Consider the following 14,897-nt stretch of genomic DNA (forward strand, 5'->3'; position numbering starts at 1 on the left):
AGGTGAGTCAGACGTTTTGTAACCTTGGTGTTGCGTTTCCCTTCAGATGAGTTTCTGATCATGAGCCTGTGAACTCCAAAAACATTTCCTTCTACCTTTGCGAAATCTCCTGAGCCAGCTCTGCTTCAGCTTATCCACTAGCGAAACTCTGACACATTCCTTTGCAAGCTCTCGACAATGCATACTGAGGTCTTGTCTCCCATCTTGCTTCTTCAAGAAACATTTGTTTATCCAAAAATCTGCTTCTCATATCCTAACTCACATCAAATCTAGATCACACACCACCCTGTGCTCAGCAAGCAGCAGGAACACTCATTCCAATAACACCTCAATCTTAAATTTTTCATGAGTGTTTTAAGTATATTTATGGACCCATCCTCATTAACCCTGTACCCTTTCACACCATATCAATCATTGAAGTACTTGCACTGCAATTCTGACATTTTCTGTTTCTTGAATTTGAATTTCACTATTACTGGTGGCTACGCTTTCAACTAATTTAGCCTAGTCTGGAATTCCCTCTTGTGTCATGGTATATGTTGTAGACAGGTCCTCCAGATCCATTTGATTTACCTTGGGCAGATTTAATGTCACAAATCTTTCTTATTGGTATTACTCTACGTTGTTAATTCCAGTTGGCGAAGGGTGCATGCACAAAGTGTTAGGGAAAAGATAGGTCTGTCTTCGTAAACAGAATTGATTACATTGTATTTGTTAGCTAGTTACAGCACATCTGAGTCATGTGATATTCTAAAATCTAGTCTGATATCACAGAAGAGACTTAAGAACTCAATACAGTGAGCTACATGGACTCAGCACAAGAACAACTGGAACTAAAAATGCTTTGCCCCTCCCAGGAACAATCCTTTATCTTATCTCATGGTGTGAGTTAACCCTTTCAGGTACTATTTTAGACCTCATTTTCATAGTTATGAAGTATTCCTTTATTTACAAAACCAGAAATTGTAGGAAAACCTCAGCAGGTTTGGCAGCATTAGTGAAGAGAAATCAGAGGTAATGTTTCAGGTTGAGTGACCCTTCCAACATATATCCCAGTATAACAGTACTATGTACGTCTGTGACATTAGAGGATAGACATGACTCTATAATTGCTGTGATTATCAAACAGGCTTTATTTTAGTATAGAATGATTTGCCATTCCTTGGAATAAACTACAGGATAACCTATACAGTATCAGGTTCTTTTCCCTAGCTGGAATGATGGGAAGAATTCAGCAGGAAAGTTCAAACATTTTGCTTTTCCTTTCATAGAAAATATCTGCTGCTCGCACATCAGCTCCTGATTGGGGTCCGTACCTGGAACAACACAGAGGGGAAAGATACTCGAAGAAGCCTGACTCGACAGAAGGCCCAAACTGTCTGCACCTTCTGGCCTCTCCTCAGATTTGAAAATTTAAGGGAATATTTCTGCTTGGCCTGTTTGCCCTGATACAGTACCTTTGATATTTGTTCTCCAGTATTGCCAACAATTTGGTAGGTACAGCTATGAGTAGATTAGTAATACAGTAGAACTGCTGAGCATCAGAGGTTCCACGGCAAAAGTCTTCAGTCATGCCCTGATTTGAGCTCTGATACCAGCTGTAAACAAATCCTTCAGCAGCAATGTTTTTAACTTCAAGAAAGCTGCCAGGGAATTGATATTAGGGGAATTGGTGGCTCAGCGGTTAGCGCTGCTGCCTCACAGAGTCAGGGACCTGGGTTCAATTCCACCCTCGGGCGACTGTCTGTGTGGAGTTTGCACATTCTCCCTGTGTCTGCATGGGTTTCCTCCGGGTGCTCTGGTTTCCACCCATAGTCCAAAGGTGAGCAACTTAGGTGTATTGGCCATGCTAAATTGCTTATAGTATCCAGGGATGTGTAGGTTAGGTGAATTAGCCATGGGAAATGGGGTTTGGGAGCAGGCAGCGTGGTGAGTCTGGCTGGGATGTTGTTTGGAGAGTTGGTGATGGGGTGAATGGCCTGCTTTAACACTGTCGGGATTCTGTAGTATTTGGAGACCCCACACACAATGAGGTTACATTAGTTAAATTTGACCAAGAGATAGCTGATTTGTTAATTCCCCTCAGTATTATGTGTTGTCCAGATTTCAGTGATACTTTTGACCATTGCATTCCTGTGGCCAAATTGGGAAAAAGCATCAGCAAACTAATGGCTGTGGTTCTGTTACACTCGCATCGTCATCTAAGTTGCATGGAGATGCTCCTAAATCTGCTTCAGAGGGTGAATCTCATTTACCCATCTGAAAATGCTGATGATCCAAAGCTATTCTTCATTAAAACAACTTTCTATGCTAATACATCATTTGTAAACTAACGGCATGAAATTGATTGACATTTTTAGATGTTTCCATCCAAGGGAGGAGAAGGGGTTTGCATTGGTCATTGTCATCGGTGTGATATTTGTACTACTAAAAAAAAGTGAGAGTACAAGGACAAGACAAGGATTTGCAAGGACTGCATGCAGGACTAATCAAGGATCTGTACTTCAGAGTGATCGCCAGGCTGAATATGGATGAGAAATTAATAGAACTGTATTTGTGGGCATTGCATGAAATTGAAGAGAATGGGGTTCTTAGGTTTTAATGTTATTGGGGTGAAGCAAGAAATTGTTAATAGAATGAGCCTTGAGCTTTTTAATCCCACCATTGTTTGTTCAGTTTGGAATTAGGTTATAAAACAGAAGGTGTGATTTCACCTATTTAAAAAGCCACTGGACACTGTGGACAAGAGCTCCTGCAATCATGATTCACATCAACAGTATGGCATGCTTGGGTTTCTACCCATTAGCTGCATAGTGTGGGAAAATTGGCCGAGTGGAACATGATTTCCAGATTCTGTAGGTACGTCTGGATAGTCAACATGTACTTGCAAAAATACCAATCATTATAATATCATATTCACCATAGCAAAGCCAAATAAGCTATTTTAAGTCCAACTTATGTTTTTCCATGTCCATACCATTCTCTATAAATTTTCTTTGTTCATTTTTGTGTGTGTTCATTTTCTATTTATATCCAGTCATGAAAAAGATGATTGATAAAAATTAACCTTGATTGAACTATAATTAGTGAATCAATGTAATAGATAAGCACATGGGAAAGACTGAATGTTTATTTACTATTTGATTTTGGGTAAACTTAAATGTTCTGAAAAATGTGTCACCATTAAAAACTGTTCAAAGAAATGATTATAACTTTTAATACATTGCAGACATCACAGCCTTGCTCAGGAATAAAGCATATTTTCACAATCTGATGATGGGTTGTAAATAAGGAAGTTATTCCCTTCCATAAATTGTCCTTTTCAACTGAGGTATTATTGATAAAAGTAGTAATTGGAGACTAATTAGACTAATAACAGTAGAACCAATCAAGAAGCTAACAGTTAACTATGCCATGGTGTGCAGGGAAGTACATAAAAGTGGATATTTTTAAAACCATAAGATTTAGGAACAGGGGCTCCTTTAAGTCCCTTGAGCCTGCTCCACCATTCAATAGATCATGGCAGTCCTCATATCGACGTTCCTGCATTTTTCTCATAATCCTTGAACAAGAATTCTTGGCCCTCAATACACACAAGGACTCTGACCCCACAGCTTTTTGCATCAATTCCACGGACTCTCAAGCCTCTGAGAGAAGAAATTCCTTCTCATCTGAGTCTTAAGTTGATGCCCCTTAGTTCCATAATTATGCTATCTGCTCCTAGGGGACCTTTCCCACGAGGGGGAGCATTGTCTCAGATTTACCCTGTTAACTTTTAAGAGTCCTATATGTTTCAATGAGATCGCCTCTCATTCTTCTAAACTCCAGTGAGTAGAATCCCAACCTATGTGGTTTTTGCTCAAAAGACGATCCTCAGGGGTCAAGTCTCCCAAGGTGGGTTTCCTTAACACTAATTCACAGAATCACAAAATTGTTTGTGCGAAGAAACAGGACATTCAGCCCATCATGCCTGCACTGCCTTTCTGAATAAGTAACACACTTAGTACCATTCTCCTGCTTCTGCTCACAGCCCTGAAAATTCTTCCTTTTCAGATGATAGTCTAATTTCAATTGAACATTTTACCACATGGGTGCTTTTCCAACCTTCACTACTTGTTACGTGAGAAAGATTTTCTTCATGTAAAGCAAATTATGGGATTACACTTCTAGGATTGCTAAGTGTTGTTGTCTTAAAGCTGTTACCCATAAACTATTCTTTTAAATAAACATTTGTTTTTCCAAACTGCTATCCATAGTTTTGCTGTTGTCTTGGTTGGTTAATACTTCATCTGAATTGAAAGGAATTTATTAAACAATAATTTTTGGAGTGTCCAAAATTAATTAAGTTACAGATAACAACATCAGAAATCATCAATCATATCATCAATCCACGCTATTGACACAATATATCAACACACCAACTGTCTAATGAGAAATGTTGGTGGTTCAGTCAAGCCACCATTTATTCAAGACTTGTTAATTGTTTCTAACACTCCACGGAATCAAAGAGCGACTTTCTTCTGAAATTATATCTTGCTAGATGTATAATTAGTGCTGCCTTGGCTTCCTAATGTCATTATTTATCTTGCTTTCATTTAGTTATCTCAATGTTGCTTTATTCTCATGACCTTAAAGGATTTCAGTTTTGCAATAGAACAATGCCTTTACTGTGAACTGCTGTACAAAAGGATTTTCTCGGGTTCATCTGGTCAAAATCGATTTTTCTCACCTTTTTTTGCAAGTGCAATGAATGATTCCCATTTCTATGTGGCCTAATAAACAGTTCCCAGTCTCTTCAATGACTTTACCTGCTGTGTGTGGTTTTAAAGACAACCCCATTCATTTTAATTAGTTCCACCAGATGAATCTCACTCTCCTGATTCCATCTTGTCAAAAGTCACTGGATTTATCTTCTTAAAGCTGTGTCTGAAGATACCTTCAAAGCTCACAGGAACCTGCACCCACTGCTCACCATGTTAGAGATTGTTCATTCTATCCGACATCAACACAGGCCAATGAGAGATCATTGCCACAATATCCTTCCTGGCAAGGATTTTCAGGGTCACTTTGTTGAGTGTGGTCGAGGAAAAACACTTGGTCCTCCAACAAGAACACCCTTGTCTTAATCAATATGTCATTCATTACATTAGTAATAGGTAAACATTCTACTGATATGGTAGACATTGTCACAGGGACTGTAAGGAGGGCTTTAGTGGTAGGTTTTACTAATCAAACTCCTATTCTTCCACCCAAATCAGCATGACATCATCATATGGGAGTTCTTAATGCACGTCTCAGCAGTAACCCTTTCTGCACCTTCTATGACTAATACTAGTTTAGATCAGATCCCTCCTGACCAAACCTCCCCTCATCCTGTAGTTAATGGCCGGGAACCCAGCCACTGCAGACTGTAAGTTGGGCCTGTGAGAACAGGAGATCCTGTCCACAATGTACAGTGACTAGAATCCTGGTGTGTTATCACCAGGACTCAGTGAGGAACATGACTGAACACTCACGATGCAGGAACTCGAATGCTCAATAATTCTCACCAGCCCCACCCTGCCCCCAAATTGAAAACTTCAGGCAAACTTATACCTGGGACTTGGCCGAGGTGCTGACTGATCATGGGAACAGAGTTGAAAAGTGTGGCACTGGAAAATCATAGCAGGTCAGGCAGCATCCGAGGAGCAGGAGAATCAATGTTTCGGGCATTCGGGAATGTGGAGAGGCAAGGGGGCTGAGAGATAAATAGGTAGGGTGGGGGTGGGGATGGGGCTAGGGGATGAAGGTAGCTGGGAGTGAGTAATAATGATAGGTTGGTGGGGGAGGTGGGAAGGAAGATGGACAGGTGGGACAGGTCAAAGGAATACCCAATGAAGTTACACTGATTGTAAACCAGAACAGATGTGGAATTTCAGGACCATTGTTTACCAATTGAACAGGAATTTTCCTTTGAGTTTTCACTTCTCAGGAATGACCAGAAGGTGCAGACAGTTTGGGCCTTCTGTAGAGTCTGGCTTTTTCCTGTATCTTTCCCCTCTGTGTTGTTCCAAGTACTGACCCCAATCAGGAGCTGATGTGCAAGCAGCAGCTATTTTTCGTGATTGGAAAAGTAAAATGTTTAATCATTTCTGTTGGATTTTTGCCCAGCAAGAAGAAATCTGGTTCCTAATCAGATTATTCTGCAGCTTGTTCCAACATAGAATTAGCTGCCAGCAGAAATGATGGAGGCTTATACAATTACAGCATTTAAAAGGCATCTGGATGGGTATATGAATAGGAAGGTTTAGAGGGATATGGGCGTATATTAAGTTAGGATATCTGGTCAACATGGACGAGTTGGACCAAAGGGTCAGTTTCCATGCTGTGCATCCCTATGACTTTATGACCTGGTATTTTATATTATCTCGAACAATATTTAACATCTGTGTTCATGACAAAGATTATACTCTCATCCAGACACTCCAATTGATCCTATTAAACACTGGCAGTGAGACACACTGAAGGAAATTGGCATTACATTGAAATTATCCCTGGAGAGATTATGTAATTGCAATTCATTATATGTTAAAGATAAGAGACATAGTGAGATGAAAAGGTTTCGGGAAGGAATTCCAACGTTTAGGGTCAAGCCTGCTGAGTGCACAGCCATCAATGGAGGAGTGAGTGAAATTCAGGTTGCAACAATTGTTGGAATTGTAGGACTGCGGGTTGGGGGATGGTACACATAGTTGGAGGAGGGTGCAAGGTAGGGAGGGTTTGCCCAATGATACAAGGGTGAAGATTTTATAAATGTGATGTTGTTGGATTAGAAACCCATTGTGATCAGTGAGGATAGGTCTGGCAGATGAACAAGGCCTAGTATGATTTAAGACACAGGCAGCCATCTTATGGAGAAGCACTAGCTAAGTTAAGGTGGAAGATAGGAAACAGGAGCCACTAGTGGCAAGTCGTATAACCTACAGATTACAAAGACAATGGCCAGGATTTTTCCAGTAGCAAGGCTTACTGTCCTACAACCCAAAGACTTGGTAGGAAATATATCCCAGCAGGTTATGGTTGTACCAGAGTCATTTCAAGCTGCTCAAGTCATTAAATGGCTAGAGATGGGATTTTAATCCTCCATTTGGTGCAAGTCTTGCTTTAAACGAAACTGCCTGCCAATTTTATTGACTAACTCTGTGCCCCAGCAGTGCCACAGGGAGTAATGGTCACTGCTGGTACCAGAAGCAATCCCCAGAGTCAAAGTGCTGGAGCTCAACAGGGGGAGCCAGTAATGGGGTCAGATAACAGGGATTGGGAGGGGAGGTCCAGGGATAGTAGGGAGACTCAACAGCACAGTCAGGAATGCAGTGAACATCTGGATAAGGTCAGACTTTGAGTTGGCAGCTGATCCGGTGTCATTGATAGAGGCAGCCATCTCCTTTTCCCAGTCTCCCTGCCCTCTCCTTATCATGAAGGCCCACAATTGCAGGGGAGGATTAACTGAGGCTCTAGGCTCTAGGCTTTGCCCACACCTTATAATGTTGTAGACCAGACACAAGTAGGTGGGAGAGCAGTAGGATGGCAATCGAGGTCATGTCATGGGCCCTCCTGCCAGCAAAGCTGGACTGTAAGAACCTGCTGTTTGTAACAACCTCAAAGACCAATCTCTTAACTACTACATTAGGGCTTTAGTACCCTGGAGCACCATTGTAATGATGTCACAGAGCTGTTCTTCATTGGAAGGAGTTACCACAGTGTGAGCTGAATTAAGAAAGAAAAGATAGAAATTCTTGGTGAGTTAAGCAGCGTCCTGAAATATAACATTATTACTGTTAGAAACACTTGCAGAACAGCATATGGACTAGAGTGAGAAGCATTATCGGTAGAGATTGCAGAATGATTTATCAAGTAATCCTTTGAAAACACAGGACCTGTGTATTGCAGAGGAAAATACATTTTGGTGAAACTTCTTGTTTTGCATTCATCAGGACATTTCTCAAGAATCCCAACTGACTTAAGGTGAGAAACAAAATTTATGCCACACAAATGGTTGCGAATTGAACAATAATTTGCAGAGACAATGACATGGAGAATGCACCAGTGCTGCTGATTGACAGTTAACTGCCTGGCTTTGATTAGAGGATTTGGGACTTCACTCCATGGAGAGGTGAAGGCTGAGAGGGATTTGATTAAAGTTCACAAAATCATGAGAGTTCTGGGTAGATCAAACAGAAACAATTAACTCCCAATCATTAAATCTGCGCTGTTCAGTCCATGATATTTTCAGTGATTTGTGAAAGTAACAATTGTGATGTGAGAATAAAACTGTTGTATAGCAGGTAATTCAAGCTTGGAATGTACTGCCAGGAAGTCTGGTGGAAACAAATCAGTCAGGGTATTAGAGATGGCATTGGATAATTACTGAAATGGGAATAATGTCCAGTGTTATGGGGAAAGAGTGGGAGAATAACACTTAGGCATTCTGTACATTCAGAGGGCTTGAACAGACATGGTGGGCTGAAAGGCCTCTGTACAGTAACAATTCTGTGATTCTGTGAACCTTGTGAAGCTGAGACAGACAAATTGTAACCTTGGTCTTATATGTATTTGATGTTGAAATGAGCTTCTCACTGCATGCTAGTAACAACACTAAAACCATGTAATTCTACCTGCATAATATGGTCAGACTTATCCTCGGTTTATCTGTTGCAGAAATCCTCACCCGTGCATTTATGTCATCGGGACTTGACTATTCAAATAAACCTCAGCTGACCTCTCAATTTCTACCCTCTGTGAAGTTAATAATGCAAAAGTGTGCTCTTATTTACATCAAGTTCTGATCATCTGTTACTCCTTTTTCCCATTCACACTGGCTCCTGCTTAAGCAATAACTTAATTTTAACATTCTCCCGTTTATTTTCAAATCTTTCCATGGCCTTGGCTCAACCTTTCCTGGAAACCTCTGAGATGTGTGTAATCCTTTAAATCAAGCATTTTGACCTCTCCAGTCTAAATTGTTTCTCCATTAATAGCTGACCCCTCAGTTGCTGAACTGTGAAACTTTGGAATTCCTTCCCGATAACTCTGTCTCCCTATCTTTCTATCATCAAAAGCATAAAGAAACAAACTGGGAGACTGATCTTGGCAAACCTGTACTGAAACCAGAAAATGTTCCACCTGACTTTACTCAAATAAAATTGAATCCCACCTCCCATTGTTACTACCTCTTGTCATAACCAGACAAAAGTAAAAATCTGCAACAGGGAAAACACCCTTCTAAAACTGAGAGATAGAGTGATGGATTTTGAGACAGTTAAAACCCGTATTTTGTAAGATGCATAAATAGTACATGAATTGTTTGAGAATTTACTGAACTCAACCTGACAATCTGTGATCTATGAACTCTAATACCTTGTACAGAGTAATGTGGACCTTTCATTTAATATTTACTAAATTAAGGAGATCTGCATTTTGCAAGGTATTGTAATTATTTGCATATTGATGTGTTCATGTTTGTGCAATCCTTTTGTTACTGTAAAACCACAATACGATAAGACATAGGAGCAGACATTAGGCCATTCGAGTCTGCTCCCCCATTCAATCATGGCTGATACGTTTCTCAACCCCATTCTCCCACTTTCTCCCCATAACCTTTGATTCTTTTCACAATCAAGAACCTATCTCTGTCTTAAATATACTCAATGGCCTGGCCTCCACAGCCTTCTGTGGCAATGAATTCCATAGATTCACCACTCTCTGGCTGAAGACGTTTCTCCTTATCTCTGTTCTAAAGAGTCTTCCCTTTACTCGAAGGCTGTGCCCTCGGGTCCTAGTCTCTCCAACCAATTGGAAACATCTTCCCAACATCCACTCTGTCCAGGCCGGTCAGTATTCAGTTTCAGTTAGTTCCCCCTCATTCTTCTAAACTCCATTGAGTGTAGAACCAGAGTCCTCAAACGTTCCTCATTTCTTAAACCTTTCATTCCTGGCATCATTCTTGTGAACCTCCTCTGGACCTGCTCTAGGGCAATACATCCTTCCTGAGGTCTGGGGCCCAAAATTGCTCACAAAATTCTAAATGTGGTCTGACCAGAGCTTTATAAAACCTCAGAAGTAAATCCCTGCTTTTATATTCTAGTCATTTTGAAATAAATGACAATATTGCATTTCCCTTCCTAACTACTGACTCAACCTTCAAGTTTACCTTAAGAGAATCCTGGACTAGGACTCTAAGTCCCTTTGCACTTCAAACTTCTGAATTTTCTCCCCATTTACAAAATAGTCCCTGCCTCTATTCTCCTACCAAACTGCATGACCTCATACTTTCCCACATTGTATTCCACCTGCCACTTCTTTGCTCACTCTCCTAACCTGTTGAAATCCTTCTGCAGCTGCCCTGCCTTGTCAATGCTACCTGTCCCACCACCTATCTTTGCATCATCTGCAAATTTAACCAGAATGCCCTCAGTTCCTTCAACTTAGATCATTAATGTATAAAGTGAAAAGTTGTGGGCCCAACACTGACCCTTGTGGAACCCCACTAGTAACCGGCTTCCATCTTTTATCCCCATTCTCTGCTTTCTGCCAAACAGCCAATCTTATATCCATGCTAGTACCTTACCTCTAAAACCATGAACTCTTAATTTACTCAGCAGTGTCCTGTTTGGTACCTTATCAAAGGCCTATTGAAGGTCCAGATAGATAACATCCATTTTCACTCCTTCATCTAATCTATTCAATACCTCCTCTAAGAATTATAACAGATTTGTCAGGCATGACCTCAGCTTGATGAAACCATGCTGACTTTGCTCTATCTTACCATGCACTTTCAAGAAAGCTCATCATTCACAATGGACTTCAAAATCTTACCAATGACAGGTCAGGCTTATTGGTCTGTAATTTCCTGTCTTTTGCCTTACTCCCTTTCTTGCGATCCACAACCAACCTGGTTTCCCAGTACTCCTGCATATTGAAATTCCCCCATGATCACTGTAACCTTGCCTTTCTTACACGCCTTTTGCATCTCCTGGTGTAGCTTGGGCCCCAAATCCTGAGTACTGTTTGGAGGCCTGTACATAATTCCTGTTATGGATTTCTTTTATCTTTGTGGCTCATCAAATCTATCCACACAGATCCTACATCATCTGATCCTACTTGGTTTCTTGCTATTGATTTAAGTTCATTTCTTACTAATAAGGTAACTCTACCCCCTCTGCCTACTACCTTGGATATTTAGCTCCCAGTACTGAACCTCTTGCAGCCAAAACCTTTGTTTTGATTGTGTAAATGTTATAAATTATGTTTTTATTGTAGCATTGAAGTCACCATTGTCCTCCTAGACCATAGGGCTGCTTTCTCATTAGAGAGTGAGGTGACTGGTGGTGGTTTACCCTGAGGGTCACTGTGCCTCAGGCAAGGGGAGAGCTCCTGGAGGAGAGTTCTTCACGGTAACCTCAGCTGGTACAGGAATTGGCAACATTCAGCACCGCCAACTCACCATCCAACCAACTGAACTAACCAACCCACCTTGTTTTAGTTGTTTAATCAACACAATTCATCTGTTTTGTTATGGACTTGTGGAGCCCTCAGATAATCAACCTTTAACATTGTAATTTTACTATTTTTCCCTACTATGCTCAAATATGTGCACGTTAGGTGGATTGGCCATGCTAAATTGCCTTGTACTGTCCAAGGATGTGCAGGCTTGATGGATTAATCATGGTAAATACTATGTGTTATGGGGATAGGGTAGAGGGGTTGGATCTGTGTGGGATGCTTTTCATACGTTTGGTGCAGACTTGATGGGCCAAATGGCCTCTTTCTGCACTGTAGGTATTCAATGATTCTATTCTATGATTCTATAACTCTGACCCTAATTGCTGAACATTCTTACGTTTATATATTCTGTCCCTTCCTATTACAGTCTGGAGTCATCCTTACCTATAACATGATTCAGGACCAATATCTTGTCTTTTCTATTTAACATTGTGAATTACACCTCAGTGAAATCTGCACACACACTAATCCCACAGCACACCCATTATACCAATTTTAATGCCCGAACCAAGATGATATTCACAGTGAACAAAACTAACCAGGAGTAGAAGCAGAACAAAACAATATTTTGACTTTGAAATGATATGCTTTGTGTTGAAACTAGCATAGATCCAAAACCTAATTTTGTGTTCTCTGTTCCTTAACCTTTAAAAGATTTCAAAGCTGCCCCTCACTTGCCACAAGGTGGAGCCCTCAGCTTAGACAACTCTCACCACGGCCACAATGGGATCCACATAATACAGAAAATGGTTATACACTGGCCCACTGCTATTGACCAGACAGGGTGTTCAACAGGTCCATATGTTGGAGGGGTGAATGTTGCTAAGGACCAGATTAAGACTGCCTGAATGAAAATAAGATACAAAACTAGATCAGAAACAAAAGGAGAGATTACCTGCAGCTTGATTATGTTCAGTTTAAAATCACTATAAGTGTAACATCTCCTTACCACCAGCAAACATGGAGAGATCAGGATCCAGCATGTTCTCCACCAGAGCCAGAAGAGCCAATTCCTTTCCCCAATCATCATCTCAATGTCCTTGATGAATCTGTTTGTCCCTGTGTACAACAAGGAAGCAGAGAGACACCATCATTCTCATTGTCCTGTCTTCAGGGCAGCTTGTTTCCTGCTGAAGTTCACCTTGGACGAAGTGGCACTAATGAACAGGTTAAAGTAGAGGAGGGATCACTCAGAATTTCAAACAGAATGAGGAAATTGATCCTTGTCAATTGATCTTCCTCTCCCATTCTTTCCATCCCAGCATAGATCTGGAACCTGATTTCCTGGAATGAGTTCTTCTTGGCTGTGGAAGGGAATGTGGAATTTGAAACTGGAATTCAATACTGTATTGAATGATAGAGCAGGCTAGAGGGGCTGAATGATCTATTTTTGCTGTGTTCACATGTTTCTTTATACAAACATTTCGCTTTCATATTTTACAAGTCTATAGCAGAAGTCATGATGCCATGGGAGAGAAAGTTGTTTCGAGTTGGGAGAGGAAATATGAACAATCTCATGACTAATACCTGTATCACTGGTAAAATGGCACAGGATCAATACAATCATGGAGTTAAATGTGTGGTTCAGATTGTGTGGGAGGTATACGGTTCAGTTCACAGGATGTTAGGACAGTACTGGAGTGGAAGGAACAGTTCCAGTGGGATGGACAGGCCTTATTAGAATCAAACTTGGATCAGTGACCCGGCAAATTGAGCAGCAAGGGCTGTGTAGGAGTCTTTGGGGCTTCTCCAGGTGGTGAGGGTACAGGAGAGAGAAAAATAGGCTGACAAAGCAAAACGATAAGGCGGCGTTACAAGTCAAGCCTTTAGATAATGATACTCAGAGTGGGACAGGAATGGACAAAGTGTCTAAGAATATGCAAACAGCAGGAAATAAAGTCAAAGGTGCAAAATTCGTGACTCTTAACTTAAATGTACATGCTATTTGGAACAATCTAAATGAATTAATGGCACAGAGATACAATTTTTTAGTCATTATGGAGACATGGTTACAAAGAGATCAAAGCTCAGAATGAAATATTCCGAGGTATGTGACTTTTCAGAAGGAAGGAAAGATTGGTGGTAGCTTTGTAAGAAAAACATGGAATTGATGTGATTAAAAACTATTGAATGAACAATATAGAATCTATATGGGTGGAGGTGAGAATTAACAAGGGAAAGGAGCATCAGTGAGAGAAGGCAAGAGCTTAACACCCCATTCCCCCAAAACTGGCTGTTTCGTCAGGCAGAGAATAATTCAAGGGGTAATGAGGGCATACAAAAAGAAAAATCATTGGGGATTGAATATTCATGACAATTGGGAAAATCATGTTGGCCAAAGTGGACAAAAGGAAGAATTCAAATAATGATTTGGGACAGTTTCGTAAATCAACTAATCATAGATTCAACCAAGGATCAAGCTGTTTTTGATCTGGTGATGTCTAGCGAGATTCGTTTGATAAATTATTTCAGAATAGAAGACCCTGCGGGAATACTGATCAAAACATGGCAGAATTTAGCATTTAGTTTGTGAGTCTGTAACTTGGGTCAGAAATAACTGAGCTAAACTTTAAGGAAAATGATATAGGGATGAGGGCAGAAATGGCTGGTATGGTTTGGAGAAGGGGTTTGTCAAAATACGGTCAGTTCTTCTATAACAGGAAGGTTGTATTCACAATCAATCCTGTGTTATAGAAAAATCACACATTAGAAACAGCACTGAAAGTGTTGGCGATGTAATTGCATGACAGCCAACACTCATTTTAAAAGCTGGCACTTTAGAAACAACATCACCAGTTTGTCAATTGCATTACAGCGAATTTGCGTTGATGAAATGTGTGTTATAGCAGAACACACTGTAGGCAGTTGCAACAAAATAGCAGATTTTAAGAAAATAATTCTTGGCTTGTAGCAAAGATATATTCCATTGGGGAGAAGGTTTCTCAGAATGGGATAAATAAACATGGTTAAGGACGAAAGTTAAGGATTATCTTAAATTGAAAGGAAAAATACATGTAAGATGGCAAGATTAGTAGCAAACCAAAGGACTGGTAGAGTTTTAAAGGACAAAACAACAAAAAGAAGCCAGAAAAATAATAAACAGGGTGAAAATAAATTGAGATAATCTGGAAATAATGTACAAAACCTACAATGAGAACTTCCTAAAACATATAAGAAGGAAGAGAGATATAAAAATAATGAAACTGGGGAAATACTAAGAGAAACAGGAAGTGGCAGAAGAGTTGAATAAATACTTTGCATCAGTCACATCTTCACATTGGAAAACATTAATAGCATTCCGAAGACTAAAATAAAAACCAAAGTGCTGAAATAAAGTGGGGTGTAGAGAAGAGGTA

General features: G+C 40.4%; 1 protein-coding gene and 1 pseudogene across 1 annotated transcript in view; one reads left to right on the top strand and one right to left on the bottom strand.

The window, feature by feature from the left end:
• Positions 1–4,719, top strand: part of LOC122557542 (sodium- and chloride-dependent neutral and basic amino acid transporter B(0+)-like) — a 56,553-nt gene extending 51,834 nt beyond the window's left edge. The window contains exon 15 of the mRNA XM_087991807.1: positions 1,272–4,719. Within this exon, the coding sequence (XP_087847933.1) occupies positions 1,272–1,409 (138 nt within the window). The 3' untranslated portion in view covers positions 1,410–4,719. The remainder of the gene's footprint in view (positions 1–1,271) is intronic.
• A 1,241-nt stretch (positions 4,720–5,960) lies between these two features.
• The window catches only part of LOC122557541 (sodium- and chloride-dependent neutral and basic amino acid transporter B(0+)-like), a 91,256-nt pseudogene continuing 82,319 nt past the window's right edge, over positions 5,961–14,897 (bottom strand).

This window comes from Chiloscyllium plagiosum, unplaced genomic scaffold (genome assembly GCF_037043375.1).
Source record: "Chiloscyllium plagiosum isolate Xiang-an unplaced genomic scaffold, Cpla_swu_hap1 HiC_scaffold_11, whole genome shotgun sequence".
NCBI lineage: Eukaryota > Metazoa > Chordata > Chondrichthyes > Orectolobiformes > Hemiscylliidae > Chiloscyllium > Chiloscyllium plagiosum.